Raw genomic sequence first — 25079 nt, forward strand, 5'->3', positions numbered from 1 at the left:
TGTTGTGTCACTTACGCGTGTCCTTCATTTGCATCAACGCAGGTAAAGTGACGAACCTGTGGTCAAGGTGTCGTATTGTTTTACTGTACACCTGTGCAGGTAAAATTTAGCATTTTCAGTACCGTTAACCGATCGTTTGAATGATAATGATCCCGGAAAAAAACATATCCAGTGAAAGAGATAATCGTTTCAAGTCGTTTCAAATATTGAAGAATTAACTCTAAAGAAAAAAATTAACCTTCCAGGTACCTCTCGATTGTACCGAATACAAATGACTATGAATTCTTGGAAAAAAGTTGAAAAAAAAACAACAAATACGCACAAATACTTGGAACCTGTGGGAAGTTAGCGTATGATCGTTGCATACTGATGCACTTGCAGTGGGAAATTACCTAATGAAAGACAACTCTGGGGAATGCCCACCTAGCAATAAACAAATGATGACTGTTGCGTTGTATAGACAGTGTAGTGTAGCGTACTCCTCATTAAAGGAACTACTATCGTTCCAAGAATATGAAAGTAAATCGTGGATCGTGCTTTAAATTTTGGACGCGTTTATTGAGCGTTTTTTTTTCTTCATTGTTCTTTACTGCTACATGCTTTATGCTGCTTCGTACGTCATACTACAACTCATCATCATTATCAGCTGATTTTGTAGGCGATCGTGTATTACTTCTGCAGCACGGCTCAACTACGTACGAGTTGTTTTAACGAACAACTTCCTTTCTCTTTCGATGAATCGTGCGATCGATCGTTCGCCGTTTCCTACGGAGAAGCAGTTGATTAATCGTTTCTCGCCGGGTCCCGGATTGGGTTCTTCCGATTCCGCCACATCACGTGCACGTCATCGTTTGTGAATCAATGGCAGTGTATTCGCAAGCTAGATGCATCGCTAGAACGTGAGAGCAGTAGTTGACTTTATTTTTAGCACACAGAACCGCTTCTTCCCAACACCCGGCGGATCAACCTTGTGCCGGTCATCAGTACACGACCGCTGTGGGCAGCTATGAGGTGTGTGTGTGTGAGTGTGCTGGTTTACCACCTGTGGAACGATTAGTGACACCTTTGAAGGGCAAACAATCTGTCTGATTTAAATCTGCTAGCAGCGGCTAAGCCAAGAACGGTACATGGCTTAATCATTGTTGAAGGGAAGGGAGAAAAGTGTATGCCGTGCTAGGGAACGATTTTAATCGGAAAACCTCTCACAACAAGTGTTTTCTATGGAAGAACCAATTGCATCGTCGCTTAAAGCTCAAACGATTTATTTTTCTTTTCTTTTACATCAATTTAAAAGATCAAGAATTTGAATACTATTGTGAAATAAATACATATTTTTTTCTTAATTATTATTGCATTAATGTGGTATTGTATATTATTATACCTTTGCCATACGTTTGTATAAACGAACGCACAATAAAGCTGCACGTGTGTCCTGTGTGTGTGTCACGAAGTTGACGATCCAACACGCTATTTGCGTCACCGTTCGTGGTACATTCTTGACCTTGCCAAAGCAACACACAGGTACGATTATATAAGGCCCGCGCGTCTGATGCAGCGGTCACCGAATGTACGGATCTGACCGCGGTTACGTTCGTCGCGTCGCGAGCGTTGAAGTCTTTCCTTTTTCACTGCACAACCAATGCAGACAAACGTTACGTTGATGGTGCCAATAAAAAACAAACGCTACAAGCTGTTAAGCATGTTCTCTCATCAATATTGCAGTTTTTTCACCCCGTTTTATTTCAACCATCAGGCACAGCATGGCGAAGAACAAAGTGTGTGCATTTGTAGTTAAAAGGAAAGACATATTACAACAACAAAAAAATGAGCTAAACCTTGGTGGTTTAGTCAGCTATCAATGTCAACAAAGCTTCAACTCAATGTGCGGAGAAGCATATGCTTATGCCTCAATGAACAGGACGCTTAAAGGCTCAAGGTTCAAGCATGCTTATATTTATATTGTTTTTTTTTTGTTATTACCCAATCAATCATAATAAAAATCATTATAAGAGCTGCGTAGTGTACGGGTTCCGAAGCGCGGTTACAGTACACTCATCAGCTGTACACTACAAAAATCCGCAAAGAAGTGATCCGTGGATCGATTTGGGGGGACGAAGAAAATGTCAATCGTTATGCAACCGTAAAGCCGGGTGGGTTACTTTTTATGGTTATGGCAGGTGGGCCCTTTTATTTGTCACACGTGACAGGGTGAAGATGCAAATGTGTTTTTCCCTCGCGGTTGTAAGTCAAGCCAAAACCCGAAAGTATACCAAACTGTTTTAAAAGCTATTTTTTCCTCCAGAGAAGACAAAAACAAATCTAAGCACTTTGGTGGTAATGTACACTATGACTCGTGCACAGATCAAAGTTCTTTTCGGTCAGTCTAAGCTACAAACCTGCACAGCACAGCAGGGCCTCGTCACCGAGGTCATCAGTTTACGATAAGCGATGTGCATGCAATGGCGCAGCACACACAATCATAGCGTAAGTTGTGTGCGGACATATGCGCGAACGCATAAAATGTATCTGCCTGCCTGACAACGTGTGCCAGTGCACATTTCTCATCACCATCTGCCACTACCCTCCCTCCCAATAGTGCACACCCCAGTAATCGGTGGCTAAAGTGCAGGCCGATGCAAAACAAAACGAAACGAAACGCAAAAAAATTCAACAAAAACCTAAAGTACACTAGAAATGCAACAGTGTGAGCCATTATTTAATCGCTGCACTTTTTGTCCCGCGCTCCACCTTTACTTTTCGGGTCGGAGTGGACACGGAGTGTGGGGGAATGGTGAGTTTGAAGGAAAGCGCAATGGAGACGATGATGTTTACGTTTAGACACGACACACCGATTCCGTAAACGGTCGGTTTCCTATCCGACCACCGTCAGGCGGCAGAGGCGCATCGTGACGGCACTTTGAGCAGAGAGCGGTGCATGGCGCCTCCTTCAAATCAAGCGTGCAAGGCCGGACAAAACTCCCCAGCACACCATAAACTCTTGTGCAGTGCACCGGGCAAGACGATATCGGTGCGTGATGCGTGCCGCGAACAAACGACATGGCGACGTGGCATACGGACCTAACGCACGATTTTCGTCATCTGTCCACCGCGCGCGCGCTAAAGATGTTAGTTAATTTTATGCAATCGTCAATGCATGCGATGAGTACAGTCACTTGGTCACGATTGGCAAGGCGCTATATTAGATGTTGTCCCATGTCGACGCGATGCACATCCATCGATGGCGCGAAACGATAGCGGAATTATGTTGCCCTTCAGTGGCAAAACCAACCGTGGGTAGCGGCGGCATTAATCCCAAATGCTTCTATCGGATTGATGCGTGTAAGTAGCAGCACAAAATGCCATTTCGTAAGTGTAGTGTAGTGGATTTATTATTCCATTATGTAGCAGCAGAAAGACGAATATTTTCACCATATTTATCAGATACATGGGTTGGGTAATTTTGTACCGTAATATTTTTGCCTCCCATTTCATGATATAACAATTTTTTTCGGAATCTTAAATATAATAACTTTTTCGTATTAATGGCGTTAAAAAGGAAAGAAATACACTCGCTTTAGAAAACTGCAATTTTTGTAAATTTTAAAAAACCAAATTTGACATTAAAATGGAATTGAGAGTATTTTCCTGAAAAAATATACAATATCAAGAACACGAGATGACGTACGAGAAAAAATTAAATTAATTTAGATTTACAAGATCTAAGCTTAAGATAAATTGTAAGCAAATCGAGCATGTTGAGTTTCCCTCAAGATAAAATAAAAATTAATGTTAATTTTAAAATTTGTGAAGAGCAGCAATATCACCTTTTTTCATACCAATTATATCTCGATTCTGCAATGGAGATACACAGTCATTGAATGTGTTTGTAATGCCGACTGCAAAGGAAACCAGTGTGAGGGCCACTATACACACCACATCAAGGTGTTGGAAGCCGCAAATTAGAATTCCAAATTTTCCACCATCAGGGTGCGATCGATCTGCGCGTACATGCTTCGAAGGTGGGTAGCAGCACGATATGCGAAGTTCGGATTTCCGAACAGCAGCAGCAGCTGCTACTACTCCGAGTTCTACTGAATATGCTCGGCCTGTTTAACCCACATTTTCGCTAGAGCGCTTCTTATTCGCACCTTTGCCTCGGAGCGCACACCGGAGCGCGGTGTATATAGATGCACTCCGGTTGAATGAATTGGCGGCGTTGCTGAACGATGGTTTCCTCCTTCCGAATCTGTACCCCCAATTGCAGGCTCCCCACAAAAGGACTGGGCCGGCACAAAAGTGCAAATGTATGCTAAACCCGAAACCGAGCTGCGTTGCGATACGGGTTGCTAGCGTTTTTATATGCTGTCGTTTGCTAGTGGTAACGATGCTCGCCAAGAACTATGCAACGTCTACCGGCAGGGAACTAAGAGCTTCCATTTGCAGCTGACTTCAGCGGACGGTTGCCTTTTGCTTGACGCGCTTCTTCCCTAACCATGGGCCACAGAATCTGCTCCGATGTGGTGCTACTGGATGGTTTTGTTTAGTAGGTACATGTTAATTAGAATGCATCACGAGTTCGTCTAAGGGTTATATAAATTTTCATAAACATACATACATTTGCTACCGCTGATCTAGCGCCAGTCGGTAGCGTTGTGGGCCGCATTTGGTCGTATTTTAAATAATTCATAACACTCATCGTGCATGGTGCGACGCAGTTGGGAGGAACGGAACTTCCTGCACTGCTGGGCTAGAATAGGATCTGCCAGCAGTAAAACTAAGGCTGTTAACCTCTACCAAAACCAATAGCTCAACGCTTTTCTCAATAAGATCTTCTTCGACTCCAAGAAGGTGCGTTCGAACTGTTTGACCCGAATAGAACGCAGTTCGTACCATGTTAATGTGTAAATTAACTGTTTCTCGTGATGCATCTCCATGTCGTGAAGATGTGGTACAAACGCTTCCCCTAGCAGAGGATCGATGGAAATGATCTCTTTCCAATACTAGCAGAATATAGTTAAAAACGGGAACTTTAAGGAAATGTTTATGCTTTGTTGGTAGGTTTAGTATATCTTCCACGAAGCGATTCGACTAACTGACTCAGGCGTAATGGTTTTTTTTCCTCCTCCTCAAAATACGACTCATACACTTGATGAAATCGCTGTCTTTGTCACATTATTGCTGATAAGATAAATATTGCGCTGATAGAGAACGCATCGGAAGATCAATCGACAAATGCTTAGCAAATGGTCGACGTGAATTTGATTGCTTATTCTTTCTAAAAAAAAGTTTGTGTTGTAGATACAGTTAAAAAATATTTAATCAAAAACTTATCTTCAATGCAAACAGATGTTTAAGAGAAGTAAAAAACAACTTCATCTGAAGTTTAATTTACGGTCACAAAACCATTTGTACGACGAAAATTTGTGACGATGGTGTAAACAAACGCACAACGAATTTAAATGGTTTTCTATATCAACAGTATTACTTTAAAAAAAAATCCCCTTTAGAGGAATAGAGCTGTACGTGTGAAAGATTGAAAAAAAAACAGTACAATTTACGAAGAACGCTCACAACCATAAATACCACATGGCCCCATCGGCCAGAACAGTTGGAAGCGGGCAGTCAAGGAGAGGTACCAATGGATTGCGCAAACAGGAAAAAAGACACCAAAAAGTCCTCCCGGAGTTGCGAGGCGATGGTTTTGACCGTATGCGCGAGATGGCACGTTTCGTTACATCACGCTGACGACAGCAAAAGATATGGTTGTAGGTACGCATTCGCTCACCTACCGCCAACCTGGAGCCAAACAATCAAGCCCCTTCGATCTTGCACCACTTTTTATTTCTTACCGAGACAACTTATACACAACGGAAGGAAGAAGTTTCCTTGACTGGGAATTAATGATCGGAAGGATGTACTTCCACGAATATTGATATCGCATTGCAACGTGATAATATCCTCTGCTGGCGCACGGTTAAATGCGCCATTTTCTACTTGTCAAAACCTCGTGGCATGCGTAAAAGAAACATGTGCATTGCGCAATGCACACGCAACCGTCCTGTTCGTCATCGGTTGTTGATTGATATGAATGTTTACTTACTCACTGGGTGCTGTCGTTGCCATCGCTGCCAGTATTCCTTATCCCGGTCAAACACCGTCCTGTCGGCACGAAAAACTGGACGCTATTCAATCGCGCGCCATTTTGAGAATCGCTCTTTGGACGGTTTTAGTTAGAGAGTAAAGAACAGCTTGCGTTTTGAATTTCTCACACCATCCGAAGACTTCATTTTAGTTTGATTTGTTTTTATGTATGACCATCTTTTGAACATCTTCGTTTATGTTTGCCGCCAACAGCCGGCAGCTTGCATACATAAAACATTTTCAATGTAGCACCAGTTATTTTGAGTTCCTTCCAATGCTAGGGGCTATATTCCAGGTACTGTGTTTAACTAACATCGTAGCCACCACCGCAAGGTTTCTTATCTTTACGGTATTTGTTCCGTTTTAGTGGCGGTGTGGACCTTTCTTCCGGCCGCTTAAGCTTCCTGCCTGTGCTGTACATTTTCTGGGGCGTTTCTATCCTCAACTCCGTTACCGATTATCAGACGAATAAGCTACCAGACGTATATCCCGTAGCTGGTACGTGAGTGTCACCAAGTCTTAACGGCACGTTAAAGTATATATTCCGTTCGTACCGTAAGTCACCGTTGGATAGAGGTTTAACGAAATTCACATCACTTTAATATGCACTCCGTAGCAAACAAGTAGAGAAAGAACAAAATCCTTCAGAAAACGAAACAATCCTAATGAAGTAGCAAACAAGCCATAAAACATCTGGACGGTAATGATCAGACAGGGCACACTGTTCGCAAGCACGTTCGCGAACCTACTAGCAAGCTTGCTGCGTTGCTGTCTGCCTCGAAGTCGGTGCTTAGTAATCGCATTTTTTTCCCATGTCGTCGGCAACGACGACAGCGACAAACCGACGATATCGCGTAGTTCATGCACACGAATATGCTAACGCTATATAGCGAGTTAACCGAGAACTGCTCACGTACACGCACTCGAACCCAGAACGATCGTAATGTTTGAGAACACAACGCTAATAACACACCGAAACATATCCCTACTCGTTCGTTTACACACAGTCAGACTTGAACATTTGAAATTGGACGAATGGTGTTTGTGATAAACTGGCCAGACACTCCACCACCAAGGGAAGGGATGGGAACAGGCCGTACGCCGTCACACGTCATTACTATTGCCGCGACACTAATTCCACCCCCGGCTTTAGTTTAGATACCAACACTATATCAGAGACGATCAGCAAACGCCACTGGACACGGAACGGTTCTGTTCGGGGAAGCACCCAAAACGATCGGAAGTTGAGTAAACGACAATGACAAAACAAAAATAAAAAATTAAACACTAAACTGTTTGATGCTGTTCTGGCAAGGTACGAATATGATCGCGCTCAATAGATAAGCTTTGGCACGTGGAAACCAAAGTTCTATTGTTGTGGGGCACGATCAACTGAGAATAGATGCAACTAGCTGTACGGTTGGGAAATAACTCGGGTGCGCATCGTGGTTTAAGCCGCGTTATATATGGCGACTGTATCATATCCCCGCGAAAGCTCAAACTTTTCTATGTATGCACGCATGTGTTTGTAAGACGACCAAACAGAGAGATAGAGCGAAAAAGAGAGAACGAGAGAAAGAAGGAGAAGGAACTAGGGACCACCTTAGTCAAAGGCGACGGTGATGATACGGTGAAGCGATGTTGAGACGTATTCCAGTGAGGACAACATTTGTATGCGTTAGGGCAGACCCATCACCGGTAACGCACGAAGAAAGACCATATACAAACATAATAACGCAGGCAGGATCAAAAGGCGCGACCGCGAGAAAAGGTATCCTCACACACAACCTACTCTACGCTGCACATGGTGAAGTATTTCGAGATTTTTTCTGTTGTTGTAAATTTAGATATTGAGCGTTAAGTTTACAATAGATAAACATGATTTTACTACTATTACAAAATGTCGCACCGGAACTTCACTACAAAAACACATCCACACTCACAATATACAATTTTTTGTTTGATTAACAATTTGTACGTTTTAAAATTTGAAAATATTTAAGAGATGAAACTCTTGACCGATAGACCTGGTCTTTTCGGAGTGCTTTCGCATAATTTTGATATCATTCATCCAAATTGCTATATTTAGTACTACAACCATGAATAACCTCTGTCTTGATGTGGGTGAAAGTTACGATATATCTTAACGAATAGACGAAGTCTAAGAAGAAGAAAAAACTAGCTCATCTGGAGACAAATACACGTGAAAATGAAGATGCTACGAAGGTACTGGTGGACTTGGAAGCTGGAACTATAGGTTCCAAAGCATTCCGAGAGCCAATATGCCTTTGTCCCGTAGAAACAGCTTGTGCAAATAGAACATTTCTTATGTGTCGCACACAGTGATGCTGCGAGTCGCTTTTCAATGTGCTACGCTCTCATATAAAATGGGCGAGGATAATCGGTACATTGTGGTGCATTGTGAAGCATATAAATTATCCTTCTACAACTATTTTACCGTCCTAACTGTGTCGAATAGTAGGGTAAATTTTATCTTGTTGCACTCAATTTCCTTTTTACAGCATTATTGTTTTATTGGAAAACATAGAAAGGAGAACAGAAACTACTTGCTTGTGATCGGCTACAAAGCTACAAACGCGAGAAGACAAATGAAAAACCGACTGTTTGTACAAATGGGCCGTAGAAAAATGACGTCCATCTTTTTGCCATCCGCTAGCGTCATTCAAACAGTGGCATTCCTTCGTTTCGCAACCAGTGTTACGTTGTTACTGTTTGTTGAAAGATTCTAAGCATATTGTGCATGTGTTTCATCGTCCAATAAAGGTTTCTATTGTACACAAGCATGAGAAGAAAATCATTCACTACGGGTTTATCATAATTATAAGTGCGATCTTAAAACCTGCGACGTATGTGAAACTAGTCAAAACTTATTTAGATTGGTTCAATTTCGTTTTAATGATTTGAATTTTTGGGGTTAAGCAATTTTGTCTTAGTATCAACTAAGACTAACACATCTATTATAGATTTGATAGTGGATGTAACATTAAAACCAAACTTCTTCTCGTCGGCATTTTTAAAACACCATCTTCTTCAGCTATTTAAAAACATTTCACAAGACAAAAAAGTTCTTTAAAATTGATTATAAAGTAATCCCACATTAAAAAAAACGATTAAAACGCTTGGTAGTATAAGTGTTAATTAAAAAAAAACAGTGATACAGTTATGATGTGTCAAATCTAACTTTTTCCGTATTAAAATACAAATATAATGAGAGGTAATAAAAGTAAAATATAATACACAAGAAGAATTTGAATAAAAACTTAGATTTGGCAAATCGAATAACTATGAGATCACGAAAAGAATGTAAAATTAACGCAAAGGTGATAAAAATATAACCATTTTTTGTTCATATTCAAATACTCACTGTGCTTTTGCTTTGAATCACTTTTTTATTGGCAAGAGAAGACACAAAATCTATTAACAAACGAAAGAACACATCACCAGATGCAACTGCACAAATTATTGTGCTAACTCTCAGAGAAAACAGTATCAAAATCAGTTTCACAACCACGTCTGGGACACGCCAGCACAGCAAGATAAATGGTACATCAGCTAAATGGGAAACTAATCACCGCACGAGATTGACCCAGGTGGCGTGGCGAATTGTGATGGACGGTTGCAAGTGTGGGTTTTGGTTTTGCGAAATCGTAGCAGATCGTTTGCCGATCGTGTGTTGTCGACGATCGCCAAGGGTCGAACGAATTAATCAATCCGGTGCCTGAAGTTTCGAAGGATACAAGATGGCGCTTCTTAAGTCTGTCGAAGATAGTGGACAAATCAAACGTTTCGTGAAGCACGTTCTTTGTAAAGAATGATTTATGTACCAGCGTGATTATTGTATGATATGTTTGCATTTTTGCAAAATTGCCAGAGTGAATTATTTAATTGCAAGTACAATTTCGAAATAAAATAGCTGTATATATCACATTACAGTTAATGTTATTTGTATGTAACGATTCCACTGTTAAACAATGCTTATAACAAAGTAGCTACTTTCCGACCCGATAGACTACCTTCACAAATAACCGATCACCTAGCTTCCGTAATGATTTGTCAGGGAGTAAATAAAAAATAAAACCCTGAACGCATCTATAAACTGCCACCGATCGTGCGATCGCAGTATAGGAGGTGACTAGTAGTAAAACGAATTACTATTAAACACCGAACAACTCCACCAAGTGCAGTATCTTGTCGTGCAGTTGCAGTTTACCGCGTGGCCGCACTGCATTCATATGTCTCTGTGCACACTGACGTAAAACTAGTAAATGGACTTACACCTGTTGCAACTGTGTCACAGCTCGTAAGCGGTACAATGTCATCTCCCCCAATCGGAGACATAGTTTAGACCTCTGGTGGACAAAAGACAGGAAAAAGGGAAGGCTCGATTCGAAGGTTGACCAAAAGGGTAACAAATGGAAACGGGCCGGACAGTAAAGACATTTGTGTGTTCGGTTGTGATAAATGATTCCCAATCAGTATCAATTCTAATTGCCATCGGGCAGGGAATGGGATGAACGGGATGTTTAAAACATTGCCTTTAGATATTCGAACCTGGCAAACCTTGGAGTAGACACGTTTGATATGTCCCAAGACTTCGGTTGCATTTAACTACCTTATGTTCTATTATTGCTACGACTTGCTGCATTACGAAGAACGTGTAATCGTCGGTGCCACGGTGAGATATGCGTCCCCATGGTGAGAGTATGAGTTGAAAATTAATATTACTATGCTAATTTCCGCTTTGGCTCTCGCTAAGTCACATCGCGTAGTATATCGTTCCGTAGCATCTGGCAATGGTGGATGATTCATACGGGCTCGACGGACACAAATTTGTGTGTGCTTCATGTGCTAAGGGAGTGTGTGTGATCGAGTTCAATTTCTGCTGGCATCGCTTTACATTTGAAACATTCCGGAAAGGGCGAGCACCCTCACGGACAGTAGTGGGGTCCCTATAGGGAGTGACGACACCCTAAAAACTTCACTGGCGGTGTGTGACCTGCCGGTCGAACAACCGAAAGCGTACCGGAGGTACTCCTGGCGGGAAAAACAAACAGAAAGTACGATAAAAGTAAGCGAAATGGGAACGGAAACCGTTGGGCTTGGTGGAACCGCTGTTGATCCGCTGGTCTTGGGGAGTTTGGAGGCGGGAGATGAGATGCGCGAGACGTACTTCCCTGTAGTTATATATGTACGAGATATGCTACATATATGCCTCTTGCCCGTCCATTTCACCGATCCCAGCTGCTTTGCAGGTATATTGAAAGCGTTATACAAATTTTTAGGTATTCTTCAACAACCGAATTCCACACTTTGAATTTGTGTGTATGCGCTACCGTTGAAGGCAAATGTATTTGAACGTAATATTTTAACGATAGTTGCATGAATGGTGCGCGACAGTTGATTAGAAAAACAGCTCTATGCTAATGGAATAAACTAAATGAAGTAGCGACGTATGTGGACTTTATTTACCCATAGTAGAACACAGTCACCACAATTGGAATGTGGTCCGGAAGGGATTTTGTACCGGTCCTGTCGTGGGAAGATCGGCGCCAGTACTAATTGTATCACTGAGTCTAAGATCAATTGTGGTTCGTCATACACGCAGGAAAATATGGTAATTCGAATTAATTTCCCCAAATATTTGTTTTGTTTCTTAGAATATCATTCCCAAAAAGTTATTTAATGTTCTTCCACACAATTCTTCATGCAAATGTTGCATAAGCGAACAGTGCTTTCAAAATGTTCTATGACAAATGTTACATAGAAGGCGATCATCACTCATTCTCGACGCTTTCTTCAATTCCTTAACAGTTTTGTTTGCTTCTACTACCATCTAAAAGCCTCATAATTTAACACATCCTGTAATAACAGCGCTTTGCTCAACGGATAGGAACCTAGAAAGTTTTATTTGCTACCTTTCGTGAACCGAGCACAATCACCCGAAAGGTGGCAAGCGATAAATAAAAACCTAACCATTCTACAGTCGCGTCGATCTATATGCGAACGGGGCCCTGTTCAGCGTTGGACCGTTAGTGGTTTTTGTATCGGTGGATCGAATCGACATTGACGCGATGTAAAATGGTAACTAATTTCTACCAGGTTTGTTTCGTCAACCAGCCTGCAACCCGGAGGTCGATTCTTCTCGGTCGTTCTTATCGGCTATCGGTTTGCGGCAGGTAATGCACCATGAAGATGCATTCTATTGCAACGGGCACAATACGAATGGAAATATTTCTCCATGCCGTATCAAGCGAAATAAGAACGTTTCCGTTTGTTTTCTAAACTATTCACAACAGCAGACCGGTGGTGCAATACCGCAAGTTCTTATAAATAAATTACACATTCATCAGTGAATTGTTTCGAACAAAGAAATGTTTTCCTTTTCCAAAGATAAGAGGTACATGATACAACGACAATAAGTCGTAATCGTAAAATGATGAAATATAATCGTAAAATGATGAAGTATTAGCGAAACATAGCGAAACGCAAAACAATTGTTTAATTGACTTTTAAATTATTATTTTCCTAACCCTGGTTTCTGGTAACAATTTACAATAAATATTTTTAAAACAAAATAAATTAAGGATAACAAATATTACACGGTGGCAATGTCTAAAAATGTCGACGACACTCTTAAGAATAGTGTTTTTATATTTCTCTTTCGAAATATTTGTGGACACCCAGAAGCGTAAAACCGAATGTTATAAAAAAGTGACTAAAACAAAAAAAATACAACATAGACACAATAGGTGTGCGGTGTGTCGTTAAATATATATGGAGCACCATATCCACAAGAATCGTTCTGGAATGCGTGTGAACCAACGGATGTGGTTCGACAATAGAGAAACTCATTTTTGCTCATAAGCTATTATTGGGTGGTCCACTCTATATTGCTTATCGACAAAGCACCGTTTTGTAGTGAACATAACAAAACTGAAGACCTCCAACAAAGCATAACGCTGCAGACTTCTCAAGACTATATGACACCCGTCGTATCTTCCGGTGCACATGCGTAAGCCGAAGGATATTTGAGGGGCAGTGTCGTTTTTTATGAGCTGTGATGTATCTCTAACTGTACGTCCATTTGCTAGGTATTTCAGAAACTTCGAAGAAAACATTCGCCAAACAAGATGAACATTTTGCAGTGAAAACAACAAAAATGAGGACCTCCCACCTAACTTAACTCTGGAGACCCCACAACATATGGAGGACCAACCGTATCTTCCGGTGCAAAGCCGAAACGCAGGAATAATATTTGAGGGGAAATGAGGTGTGATGTGTCTCTACTGTGTGTGCATTGACTTGGTGTTCCGATAACGTTCAGAAACTTCATAGAGACTTCAGAAATACACAAGAACAGGGCAATATTCGGAAATGTGTTGGGTGGTCCAACTCTGGATAAACCGGATTTATGACTTTTCTTAGAACTCCATACTTAAAACCTTCAGTTGTGCAGACCGGTATGGAAAAGATTTTTTTTTTACAGAAAAAGGGACTTTTGGCGGGCTAGGAATACTCTAAACCTGTTTAAGCCTGCTGCCTGATACTCCATCGCTCCCTTATGCCTCAAAAGGTTGTTCTGCTCATTGGCCGGATCGTTGTTGGTGTACTGCTCGGAGATCTCGGCCAGGATTCATATGGATCGTATAGAACAGGAAGGAGAAGTCCTCTACTATGGTTGCCAGCAGTAAAATTCTGGTCGGTCGCTCTTCTGTTCTGTTACGAGGATAGATGCCGTCGACCCATCAACCAAGCCATTTTGTTGGTGGTCCGCTTCTTCTGATGCTCCAGCTCTGCGCTCCTCTATACGGTTGCATGTTTCCTTCCGCTCTCTTCGTACAAGTCCTCCCCTAACGTAACCTGTACGGCGCACTGCAGTAGGTCGTAACCTCTTCTGCTAGTTATCCAAGCTTTAAACTCCTCGGCACACCTCTTAAAAAATTTCATCTCCTAGGCCTCTTTTCGGGACGCCTATCACTTATCTGCTAATATGTTATCCTTCTTCTGTATTTTTCGGGTAGTGTTCAAACAACTCATCTATAGTATAATATAAACAAATATACTTGTTTGGCAAAGCTCAAATGACGAACACTCAAGTTATGTTACAAGAAATGTTCAAAAATCACTAAAAATATGTCAGTTTTGTTCCTGTGCAATATGATGAATGTTTCAAATGAAATTTTGTAAAAGATCTTACACTTCATGATCAATTTTATTCTACATTGCTAAAAAGGAGGTAATCTATATCGACAGTCTTATTCCAAAATATTAATCTAAATGATGGTTAAAAAGCAAGTTATTATCAATTAATCATAATCCCATGTATAATGCTTGAGGAATATAAATTGAAAAGTCTTTCGAAGGTGAGAAATAATAAAAGATTTCACAGAAGCTTCAAGATGGCATTACAAATGTTTGAAAGTTCCTGTCCGATACGCCTGGGTGCCCTAGAAATGTCTATAGAATACAAACAGATTCTGAATTTGTATAAGATATTTATTTTCAGCATCAATCGAAGAAAGAACTGAAAAATTACTAGCATCAATCGAAGAAAGAACTGGGTACAATTTTGGAATACAGTGTAGTAATACGGAAAATTCATAAAGGAAGAGTTTTTGCTTTTACACGACATGGTCGTGAGACTGCTGCCTACTGACAAATAACTTTATCAACAGTGAAAACATACGAATCAGTAAACCCAACTACCTCGTATGGTATGCATTCATGGGCTAACTTAGTTTTAATAATCCTACCGGTCAATCACAATTTTTTACGCCAAGTTGCATCGTACACCACAGACACACGTGTGCTCCCACATGGGTAACCCCATTTTCACACCACTAATCACGATAATCGACAATCAAAACCCAACAACTGTCCAACCCTGTGTCATGACGGTTCCGGTGTGAACAACGGGTGATTGTGATTTTTTGTAGCTTTTTTTGTTGTTTTCTCCCACTTTTTTCTCTTTCTTTGCTCTGGCCTAACTGTTAGTGTGCGTAGCGATTCAAATTCGAACGACTTTCGGCTATAGTTCATGCTTGTCTTGCAGCAACATGGCAGTGGATTTTTTTTGTTGGATGAACGCATCCTGAAATTAGGAAAGCAAGCAAGCGTGTAACATATTTTAACGCTACCCAGCACAATAGGATGGCCGCTGATGGGTAATATTTAGCTTTTGATTTCGTACCGCTGGTTGTTGTTTTGTGGGACGATCAGTAGACCAATAATTTTGTAATCTTCGCTAACATATAATTTATTTCACACAATTATCAGCATTTAGTCAACCCTAAGAAAATGGCAGCCGTTTCTATTACAAAATCAATTCAAGATTTTTCTTTTTCTAAAATTTCAATTAATATTGTTAATTACATCAAAATTTTCGATCGGAAAACTGTTACAATACAAAGTGATAAAACAACAGCCACTGTACTTGATGGAGAATTTTTTTTAACCATGAATCAAAATGCTATGTTTCATACGGCGTTCAGCATATATCGGCGATTGGTAACGTTGTGCAGGAATAGACATCGTCATGAAGTGCAAAAAACCACACACCATTAGCTTCCAATCAATTAGGACGCCCCCTTATGCGAGTCAACCCTACCCGGGTTGACTGATGCGTAAGCCAAACGATCTATGGCGTCATCCTAGATCATATGCTTAAATGAATGAGCAGAAAAGTACTAGCAAACGTACGGATAAAAAGTATCACACAAGCAGAAGCATCTGAGCATCATAATATCACCGTCAAGCCCTTACACCTCGGCCGGTTAGTGGAAGGCAGGTTGACCTCAAACGAAAATGATGAGGTACCTGTGATGTGGTACTTTGTTGGTCGTAAGAGATTTTGGAGAATAGGTGACAAGACCAAAAAAAAAACAACAACAACACACACGGTGACACACCTCAGCTCTGCATCAGCTCGGCTAGTTTCGAGCGCAACGGCATTATGGCAGTACACCGGGACGATAGGGACACCATCAAGACTGCCACAACGCACCAGCATAGGCGTAAGGTTGTCAAAACAACGCATTTCATTCAGTGTAACAAATTGCCGACAACCCAATAGCAGAATGCCAACAAAAAGCAAACAAACTTACTACTCCATACGATTTGGAGGAATGCTGGACGGCTGTCGGCTGAGAGGGCAGCGGTGAAATGTAATGGGAGTAACACAGCTCAAACAACACAGGGAAAAAAAACGAATGAATAACCCACCGGTGCGTAGATGCGTATAGGACGCCACGATGACACAGTTGAACCTGTTGCGAGATGGAATGATGCCGCGCTGATGTTAGAAACCTCCGGACAGAAAGTATTTTGTTTTGTTTTTGTTCCTTACTGTCGGCTACCGTCACAGCACGACTTCTCACTCAGTGATCCACTAACGCACTATAGGTCACCGAAAAGGGCAACGGATCGTTTTTATACCGGAAGGACAAACCTCTGATCGGGCTGAGATCCGATTCCTTATCGGTCCCTATCGATTCGCTGACGAATATTCATCCTGTGTGGGGGCGGTTTTTGATAAGATCGTTGCCGTTTGGGCACGGTGCGCATGTACAGTACAGGTGGAGCTGTTGTCACTGCGCACGAGGAAAAATCGATAGAGCAGAGTATGCAAATGGAAGCTTATCGGATGGAGTGGCAAGGCATGATAGATATCGGGTACAATCATGAAATCAATAGATACGACAGTGTATATGACTACTAGGGTGTAATTCGTTTTTTTATAGCATAAAAACTATAAACACTTTAAAATTAAGTGTAGATATATTACGAATATTTTGAACATATAATATAAAATATCTCAACGGTTGAATATCAGCTAGTGGATTCCCTTGAAATTGCCTTGAATTTGAAAATATTAGGTGACTCATTCAGAAATCTGAATTAATAGTTTGGACATATTTTAGAAACTTAGTAATGCACCTTGGTTATCGAAATTGATATTTGGAAGCCATCGTGAATTTCTAGTTCTAGAAGCACGCTCAGGGAATAATAAATTCATTCCCTGTTAAACAAAGCAAATCACTTTATGGCGATCAAGTAACCGAATTGCAATATTGAACAAATCAACGGAATCATTTGAAAGTATAAACATTGAAGAACAAGAAAACCATCTTTTTTAACCCAAAAATTCTGACTTTTGTAGGCATTTCTGCATCAAAACTCTTTGTAATCGTAAGCCCCCACCGACTCCGACTTGTTGGTATCAATACAGTATATCTTTCCTGAAAATTAAATCTTAAATATTGAAAATCTTGAAAATAGACTCCTCTTTAGTCGATCAATGGACCATGCGAGCAATTACCTTTAGATCCTTCAATAGATTCTGTTTGATTCTCGATCGATTAGTGGAAAGTTTCCAGAAACGGGTGTTTGGAAACTGGACATGACAGGGAACCAAACCAAGGTGACTGTGTGATACTTGCGTGTCATGGTCAAACACATAACAAAATAATTTCTCCAACATCGTGAAAGTTTGAATAGAAAAAAATCCATTTCAAACACTTAATTACTGGTTTAGTTTGTAATGAGTCAGATAAACACAAATAAATCTAGTTGAAAACTTACACAACACCACTCAGGGCGGAAAAATTGAAAGCATTCACTTAATTTTAACAAATAATATGAGTTATAACAATGTGTGCATAATAAAATAATAATTCCTACTGTTATTAATAAAAAGACAAATTATGAAAAAGTTTTAAAACTCGAAAGAAACGAGATTGATCCTCAAACACATTAGCAGCATAAGGGGTCTGTAACAACATTTCATACTTTGAAAATTTGTAGTTAAATGAATGATCATCTCATTTGATTTTACCAAAACGTTATTATTTGGTAGGGTAAAGGCTGCACTAATGCTGCAATTTTGTAAAAAATTCGACTATCAATTGTGATGGCAATCATACACAAAAACGTTATCTTTCTCATGTAAGTTATGTACCAAGTGATAAGTCCAAACACGAGCACACTTTGCCAACTTTCGCGACAACTTGTATTTTGCAAGTATATTTCCCATCCGAAATGGATCGAACAAATACTGTAGCCAAAATGAAAATAAATAAATAAATAAAAAAGTACTTAAATAAATAAATAAATAAATAAATAATAAACCCAGTGAATTTTTGAAGGCGCAGGCTATTGATTAGGTCAGCATATGATAGCAAAAATGATTATTCTATTTTATTTTATTTATTTAGTTATTAAGGCTTTGGCGTATTATCAGATGATTACTCTTAAACATTTAAAAATGTAACAATTTTTTTTATTGCGGTACGGTGTTTTTAAAGGATGTAAAAGGATGTTAAATTATTTATTTAAATAAAAGTAAAGAAGCGAAATATGCATTTAAAATAATCGGCGATCAGTGAGTTCGCTTTCCAATACGACCATATGCGATATACCACACACCAGAAACTTACCGATACACAGCCGCTATCAGCACTATCTGTTATCTCCTGTACACTCAAGTAGTTCCACTGAATTTGTACCTTTACAGCGAGAAACGCAATAGCGAGACGAGACGAAAGTGGTGCTATTGCTGTATCTTCCTCACATTAAGTTTCGTCTTGAAACAGCGAAAGACGACGCTAGAAAAGGATGTGCCGAATGAAACAGGCCACAGCTTAACCGTAATGATTTGGGCTTTTTTTGGCGGGAAACATTTATATTCCGCATGTTCGCAACCAATCCCACCGTGTTCCAGGGAGAGAAAACATGGTCTACCATCGTTGGGCATGGACAAATTCTCAGTATCAACGATCACGCACATCGTAAAAGGGTCCGGAGAGTGCTGCGTGCGTGAACTGTTTTTCGAGCACAAATATTTGTGTTCAGATAACGAGCGATAAGGGAAGAAGGTGCACGGTGTACGATACGGAAAGGCCGTGTATAAAACGAAAAGGTTTGGCTGTATGGAGGGCAACAAACACACAGCAAACAAGACGAAGTGAATGACGATAGCTGCACGCACCCGTATACAATCGGACGGTGTAATTGCGATCGATTCCTGATTCCGCTTCAGAACCGATGCTATCGATCGGGTCAAAAGCAACTGCAATGTAGTCGTAAGTTGTATAGTTTGACTATGGACGAAATGTTTAATATCTCATGGTAACAATGTTAGGAAGCGAGGAGTTTGGCGTCAAATTTGTTGATCCTCACACGTACGCTTGTTCGCTCGAAAAGGGTTCAGTTCTATTTGCTTTTCAGATAAGGTTTTGGTTTTGCCAAGTTTCACACGTTGTTATAGTGCCGTAATGGTTTGAATATTATCAAAGTACTAGGTATTGGGGAACGAAGTTTGCGAAAGGTTACATGTTTCGTCACCACATTGCAATAATCATAAATCGATCAAATTATTCACGGCATGATCGACACCGATGTTTTACAGCCGAAAACATAAAATATGCAGTGTTAATTTCAAGCTAATCATTACAATGCACGAGCGACTACTTACACCAGCAGCTTTTGATGATGTGGATGAGGTCGCCGCGCAAAGCAACTCTACCGATGGCGGTTTGGAGGCAAGCGACGAACCCGGCTGTTGGGTTCCGGATGTGGATGGTTGCTGAAACTGTTGCTGATATTCTGCAACTTGCTTGCGCAGGGTCACAATCTGAAAAGATGCAAAAAAAAAAGACAAAGACGTCAGTTCAGTTGACTGTTTTGTGTAATTTAGGTTCCGATTCCGGACGAAGGTTTTTCCACCGCCCGATTCCACCCACCAAACAACCGCCCCATTTGCAGCGTATTCTCCGACACACAATTTGTCTTAATTACGACGTACGTACGTGGTTTTCTTATGCTTTTGTTCGCCAACAATGCGACACCACCGGTACATGTGGGGTATATTAAAACAAAATGATTACGTCCCTTCTGTCTCGTTGCGTTTTGTTTTTGTGCTGTTTGGATCGTGAAAAACTGGCTGGAAAAGTGGCCACCGCAAAAGTTCTAACCACCACAATCGGTTAACCCGGCCGAGGGTGATTTGTTTGTGGGGAGAGTAGGTGTAAAGAAGAATCCATCGGGGGAAGGTATAGTTTGTGACCCCAAGAGATATGCCGTCTGCAACCGTTACCTCCCTCTCCCTTTCTGGTCCTTCCACTTCTTTCTACCTTTACCTAACGGGTTGAAGTTGTGTTCTATTGTCACAAAATGGCGCGCAGCCGTGCGCGTCAGGGACGTGGGAACGGTGCACATGCTAATCGGTTCTGGTTTCGGTACCGACCACAAGCACAAACACACATGCGGTCTCTCTTTCTCTCTTTCTCTTTCTCTAGATTTCCCGCATGCACGGTAGCATAACACTCCGGTGCCGATTCGGATGCCAGGTGCCTATCGGCGTTACCCGTGTGTGGGGTTTTGTTGAAATTGTTTTATGATAAAGCCGAAGCCAATGGTAAGCCTGGCGTAAGTCACACTCGCCGAAACGCGGTGCTGAATTTAATATCCATTCCCAGGGCCATTATTTCAACCTGCGCCGGGTCCTATCGCTTGGGCCGCGTCAACGATGCATTTAGACGGGGTGGTGTGTTTTGTTCCGATTTGGGTTCCCTGTTTATTTCCCCCCCAATGCAAGTGCCATTTGTGGCCGTGTCGATCAAACGAACAATGGAGACCGGTACGGCCATATGCTGTCTGCTGCTGCTACTACGCATGCTCAAGAGGCCGACTAGTATCGATAATGCTATCAAAAGCGCTGGTGCAGGTATGTTCCCACTGGGAGCTCAAATATACGACGGTGGAAAACAGCGAATAAATAAAATGATTAAAATTAAAACGTGTTCAACGTGTAAGAATAACAGAAAAAAGCTTTCCAGATAACAAATAAGGTTAAAAAACTGCAAGTGTCAAAGAGATATTTTTAACTTTAACAATACCTTAGTGTAATTCTCAACAGCGCATTTCCAACAAAAAATCGAATGGTTGAATGTAAAATATAAATAATGTTCGCCTCGGCGTGGCAGTTGTCATGAAAAATATGGACACATTACATAAAAATATTGTGAACCATTCAAATATTTTAAGTTAATTGAAGAAAATAAAATGCAAAGTCGTACTAGCTTTTTTCGCCTCTCCATGAAATTATTTAATTGCTTTAAAAATAATATTAATATTTTTTGTTTCAGTTTGTCTGTTTATCCAGTCTGTTTTGTTATCCAGTAAGATTTGTATCCAGTAAGATCTGGACTTACTCGTTCATATTCCATCATGGTTATCTTACTCAATTCTTTACCGGATTGACTTGGCTGAGCCAAGTTCTCAAATTTTCCATTTCCGGATCCCACCTGGTCGGTGTATGTCGAATGTTCTTTTTTTGTTTTTTTTTTTAAATTTTCTTGTATCGTCAGCTAGTTTTTGTCGACTATTTATAGAGTTTTTTAAGTTATAATTATTCTGTGATTTTGTTATGCCATTCGTCGCTTGTTAATTAAAAATATCGTTTAAGTTACTTGTTTGTTTAATTTAGTTTCTCAAGCCAAATCTAAATACATCACGTGCTACTGAGTTACAATATTTATTGTGAATAGTACGAATCATAAAAAGTACAAAAAACTCCTATACCTAATGCACGTAATCAAGCAAAGTTCAAGCTTTAAGAAGGTATATGTTTAAAAAATATCATCACCCTAAAATCATCACCTTAAAGAGATTGTTACGTATGTATTATTTTATATTAAAATAGATTTTAAACTGCTGTAAGAAAACTGTGTAATGCGTTTGAAATATCGTGTGTTTGTGTGCGGCTTACGTACAATGACATCGGTCCACAGAAAGTACACCTTGTGTGCATGTTGTAGTTCTTACCTCCACGCAGTGTTACATTTTCCCCCACGACACATTTTTTTACGACTGTTTTTCCATTAAAAACGATATATCGTGTTGCACATGGTGCGGCTGATAAGGAGTATGCTAACGGGCACGAGAAGAATGAACCGAAACCAACACTCGGGGAAACATAGCAGGGGGAAACGGGAGACGAAACAACGCACGACGGAGCATCCGCGACAAAACACACTTGTGTCCACAAACATCCCCTGCGCCGTTCGTAACCGCGCGCAAATGAGATACCCCAGCGGATGTACCCATTCCGATCCGAGTGTCTAAACGGAAACACGTACATCCAATAACAGTAATGTCTTTTCCATCGCCTCGGTTGACGGTACCATTGCAGTCGGCGACAACGATCGTGAAGTGGCCAACTGGCTCAAGCCACGTCGGCTAAGCGGTAACATACATGTAACATGCTGGTACAATATGGTTGTTAGTGCTTTTGTTTGAAAATAAATGTCCATTAGATAAAAGGCCATCAGGAGGAAAGCAAAAGAAGTTTCTTACATTACGGTCGGTAAGCTTGATATGCAGGAGATATAAACGATATTTGTCCTGTCGAAACACTTCGACCGTTAGAGGAATTCTTTTAAAACCGTCGTTCGTTAGTAAGGAATAAAAATTTAATTTAATTAATGAAGCTTATTGACTAAAGGACAAATTAAAAATTAGTATCCGCAAATATCGTAGACTCAACTCAATAGGTTTTGCAGTAAACAGGAAAACATTAATCATAATTTAAAAATATTCTGCACTGGAAACATAATATATATATATAACAAAAACAAACATTACTAAAATGCAACCAATAAACAAAGGTAAATCGTGCCCCTTTTGCAGTATTTTTGTTGGTGCGGGTGAGGATATGTTTATAAGGTAGCCCCTTTCTTCTCATTACCACCATCGTTCGTTGTGCACAGGCCCAGGGCCCACATTGCGAGTGTTAAAACGTCAACCATCATCATCTGCATCCGCCGCGTTGGCCGCGTGAGCAGAACAATATGTGGCTCCAGCAGTATGATCGTTCGGGAGGGCGACGATTATCGATGCTTCCGACGTTCCACCCCAATCTTCACTGCTCGGCCACAGTAGCCACCTGCCCCCGGTGCGGGAGTTAGGCTCGTTGCGCAACGTTACGGACTCACGGTAAGCGGCCATGGCTTATTAATCATATTTACAACCGATTTTCAGCGCAGATCACATGCGCACACCGGCACACAAAAGCGAGCTTCATGGGCCGTGTAATTGCCACTGCGAAAAGCCAGGAAGGAAGTGGGTACTTCGTACGTTTTGACGGACCAACCACGATCTATGTGGCTGAAAACATCAATTGTGGCCGTTCGCTATCTCATTCACCGTGTTCTACTACCGCATGAAGTGCGGTGTTGAGAAAAAAGAAACAACGACACACCAGCCTTGTTTGTCCGGTGGACACAATCCGAAGCAATGGTCACCGTACCTAGAGGAGAGTGGGAAGCTCTGAAGCGATAAACCTTGAGCTCATCGCAAAACCGTCCGATGTATGCAAGTAATTATGAAATATTGTATGCACTGCAGAATGATGATGATGATGATGATGCTGATGTTTGATGCTGCAGCTACCACCAGTATGGCCAGTAAGGCTTTTCATAGGGAGTTTATTTGTCCGGTGCATCCACCGAACAACTCGGTGACACTTTGCACAATTCATCGATCGTTTGCTATTGTAATTAACTGCAAACCAACATCACTCTCATGGAAACATGTAATTATGCACTTCTTCGTTCGGAGCAGATTATCTTTAAATTTAGAAACAAAAATGATATTCCAAATGTGTAGCTTGTATATAAATCTAATTTTAAATTACTGCAGACAAACTAACTGTGGGTAATTAAGAACACTCATCTCTGGCACACCAGGATTAGCAATCGAACGACCTAAAAGATTTCATTCGGGAAAATTACTTAGGCTTTCTTGAGAAACAGATTAGGATAAGAAAATAAGCTAACAAGCAAGGTTTGGGTATGTAATAAGCAATATAGATCAGCTTAGTTCCTAAGACCTTCTTAAGCTTTCGAAATACGAAGGAAGGATGAATTTGATGCTATGGATACATACTAAGCCTAAGATTATCCTCTCTCCGTCGTAAATCTTTAGTAAATGGTCTAGGATTAATTCAACAACTGAAGATAGGAATCAATGGAAGAGTCATATTATTTCGACTGGTTTAAATTGAGATCTCGATTATACCGTTTCCTCCTTCATTTGAGCATGGGCTTTAATTATGCAATTCCTGTAAAAATTAGTAATGTTTGAATATATAGTTCCTTTAGAAGAGTATTTGCTAAAATAGACCATAATTGTTAACATTTTCTTGCCTCTTGTCTTTCCTGCACAGCCTTTGTTTACATACCTCCTGGTCTTGTGTCGCACATAGATCCGATAGTTGGGTGATTTTTTCGCGAGCAATGTTTAGCTCCCGGGCCGGATTCTGTTCGGTTTCGTCCTCGCCGATAATTCCTTCTGCAAACACTTCCTGCGTGAAGGAGGTGATGGATCCTTTCACCTTGTTCAGGCTATCATTTAGCTTTAGCCACGACATATCCGCGGGTAAGAGAGTTCTGGTCTTTTACGACCACGGCCAAACAAACACGTATGCACAGAAAGAACAACAAACCGGCTGCCAAGATTGATTTGCATAACCGATGAAAGCGAGACGAGCACACCTTACTAGCCACAAATAAGCATTCCACAAACTTTGCACGTTTAGATACTACCGCAGACTTTTGTATCACTTCTTGGAAGATTTACAAGAAAATTGCACAAAATTTAAACCTCCACGAATTCCAAAACAAAAACATTACACGCAATGACAGCCCGATTTCGCTCCATTTTCGCCCTACCAGATGTTATTTGACAGTTGGTGTGTGCGTAAAAAATTGCAAAACAAAAAAACGGAGTTTTGGAAAATTAGTTTTTCCGTACAATGCAATGTTTAAAAAATCATCATTTATTTCTTGTAGGTTATTGGAGAAATGGTTGAACATAACACTATACCAAATGGGTAAGAATATTCATAAAGAATATTCCAA

At 40.7% G+C, this 25079-nt stretch overlaps 1 protein-coding gene across 1 annotated transcript in view; it reads right to left on the reverse strand.

The window, feature by feature from the left end:
* Positions 1 to 24874, reverse strand: part of LOC125760630 (thyroid receptor-interacting protein 11) — a 33883-nt gene extending 9009 nt beyond the window's left edge. The window contains exons 1-2 of the mRNA XM_049420924.1: positions 24401 to 24874; positions 19634 to 19792 (exon numbers count right to left, since the gene is read on the reverse strand). Of these exons, the coding sequence (XP_049276881.1) occupies positions 19634 to 19792; positions 24401 to 24589 (348 nt within the window). The 5' untranslated portion in view covers positions 24590 to 24874. The remainder of the gene's footprint in view (positions 1 to 19633; positions 19793 to 24400) is intronic.
* Positions 24875 to 25079: the final 205 nt, after the last annotated feature.

This window comes from Anopheles funestus, chromosome 2RL, assembly GCF_943734845.2.
Source record: "Anopheles funestus chromosome 2RL, idAnoFuneDA-416_04, whole genome shotgun sequence".
Taxonomy (NCBI): domain Eukaryota; kingdom Metazoa; phylum Arthropoda; class Insecta; order Diptera; family Culicidae; genus Anopheles; species Anopheles funestus.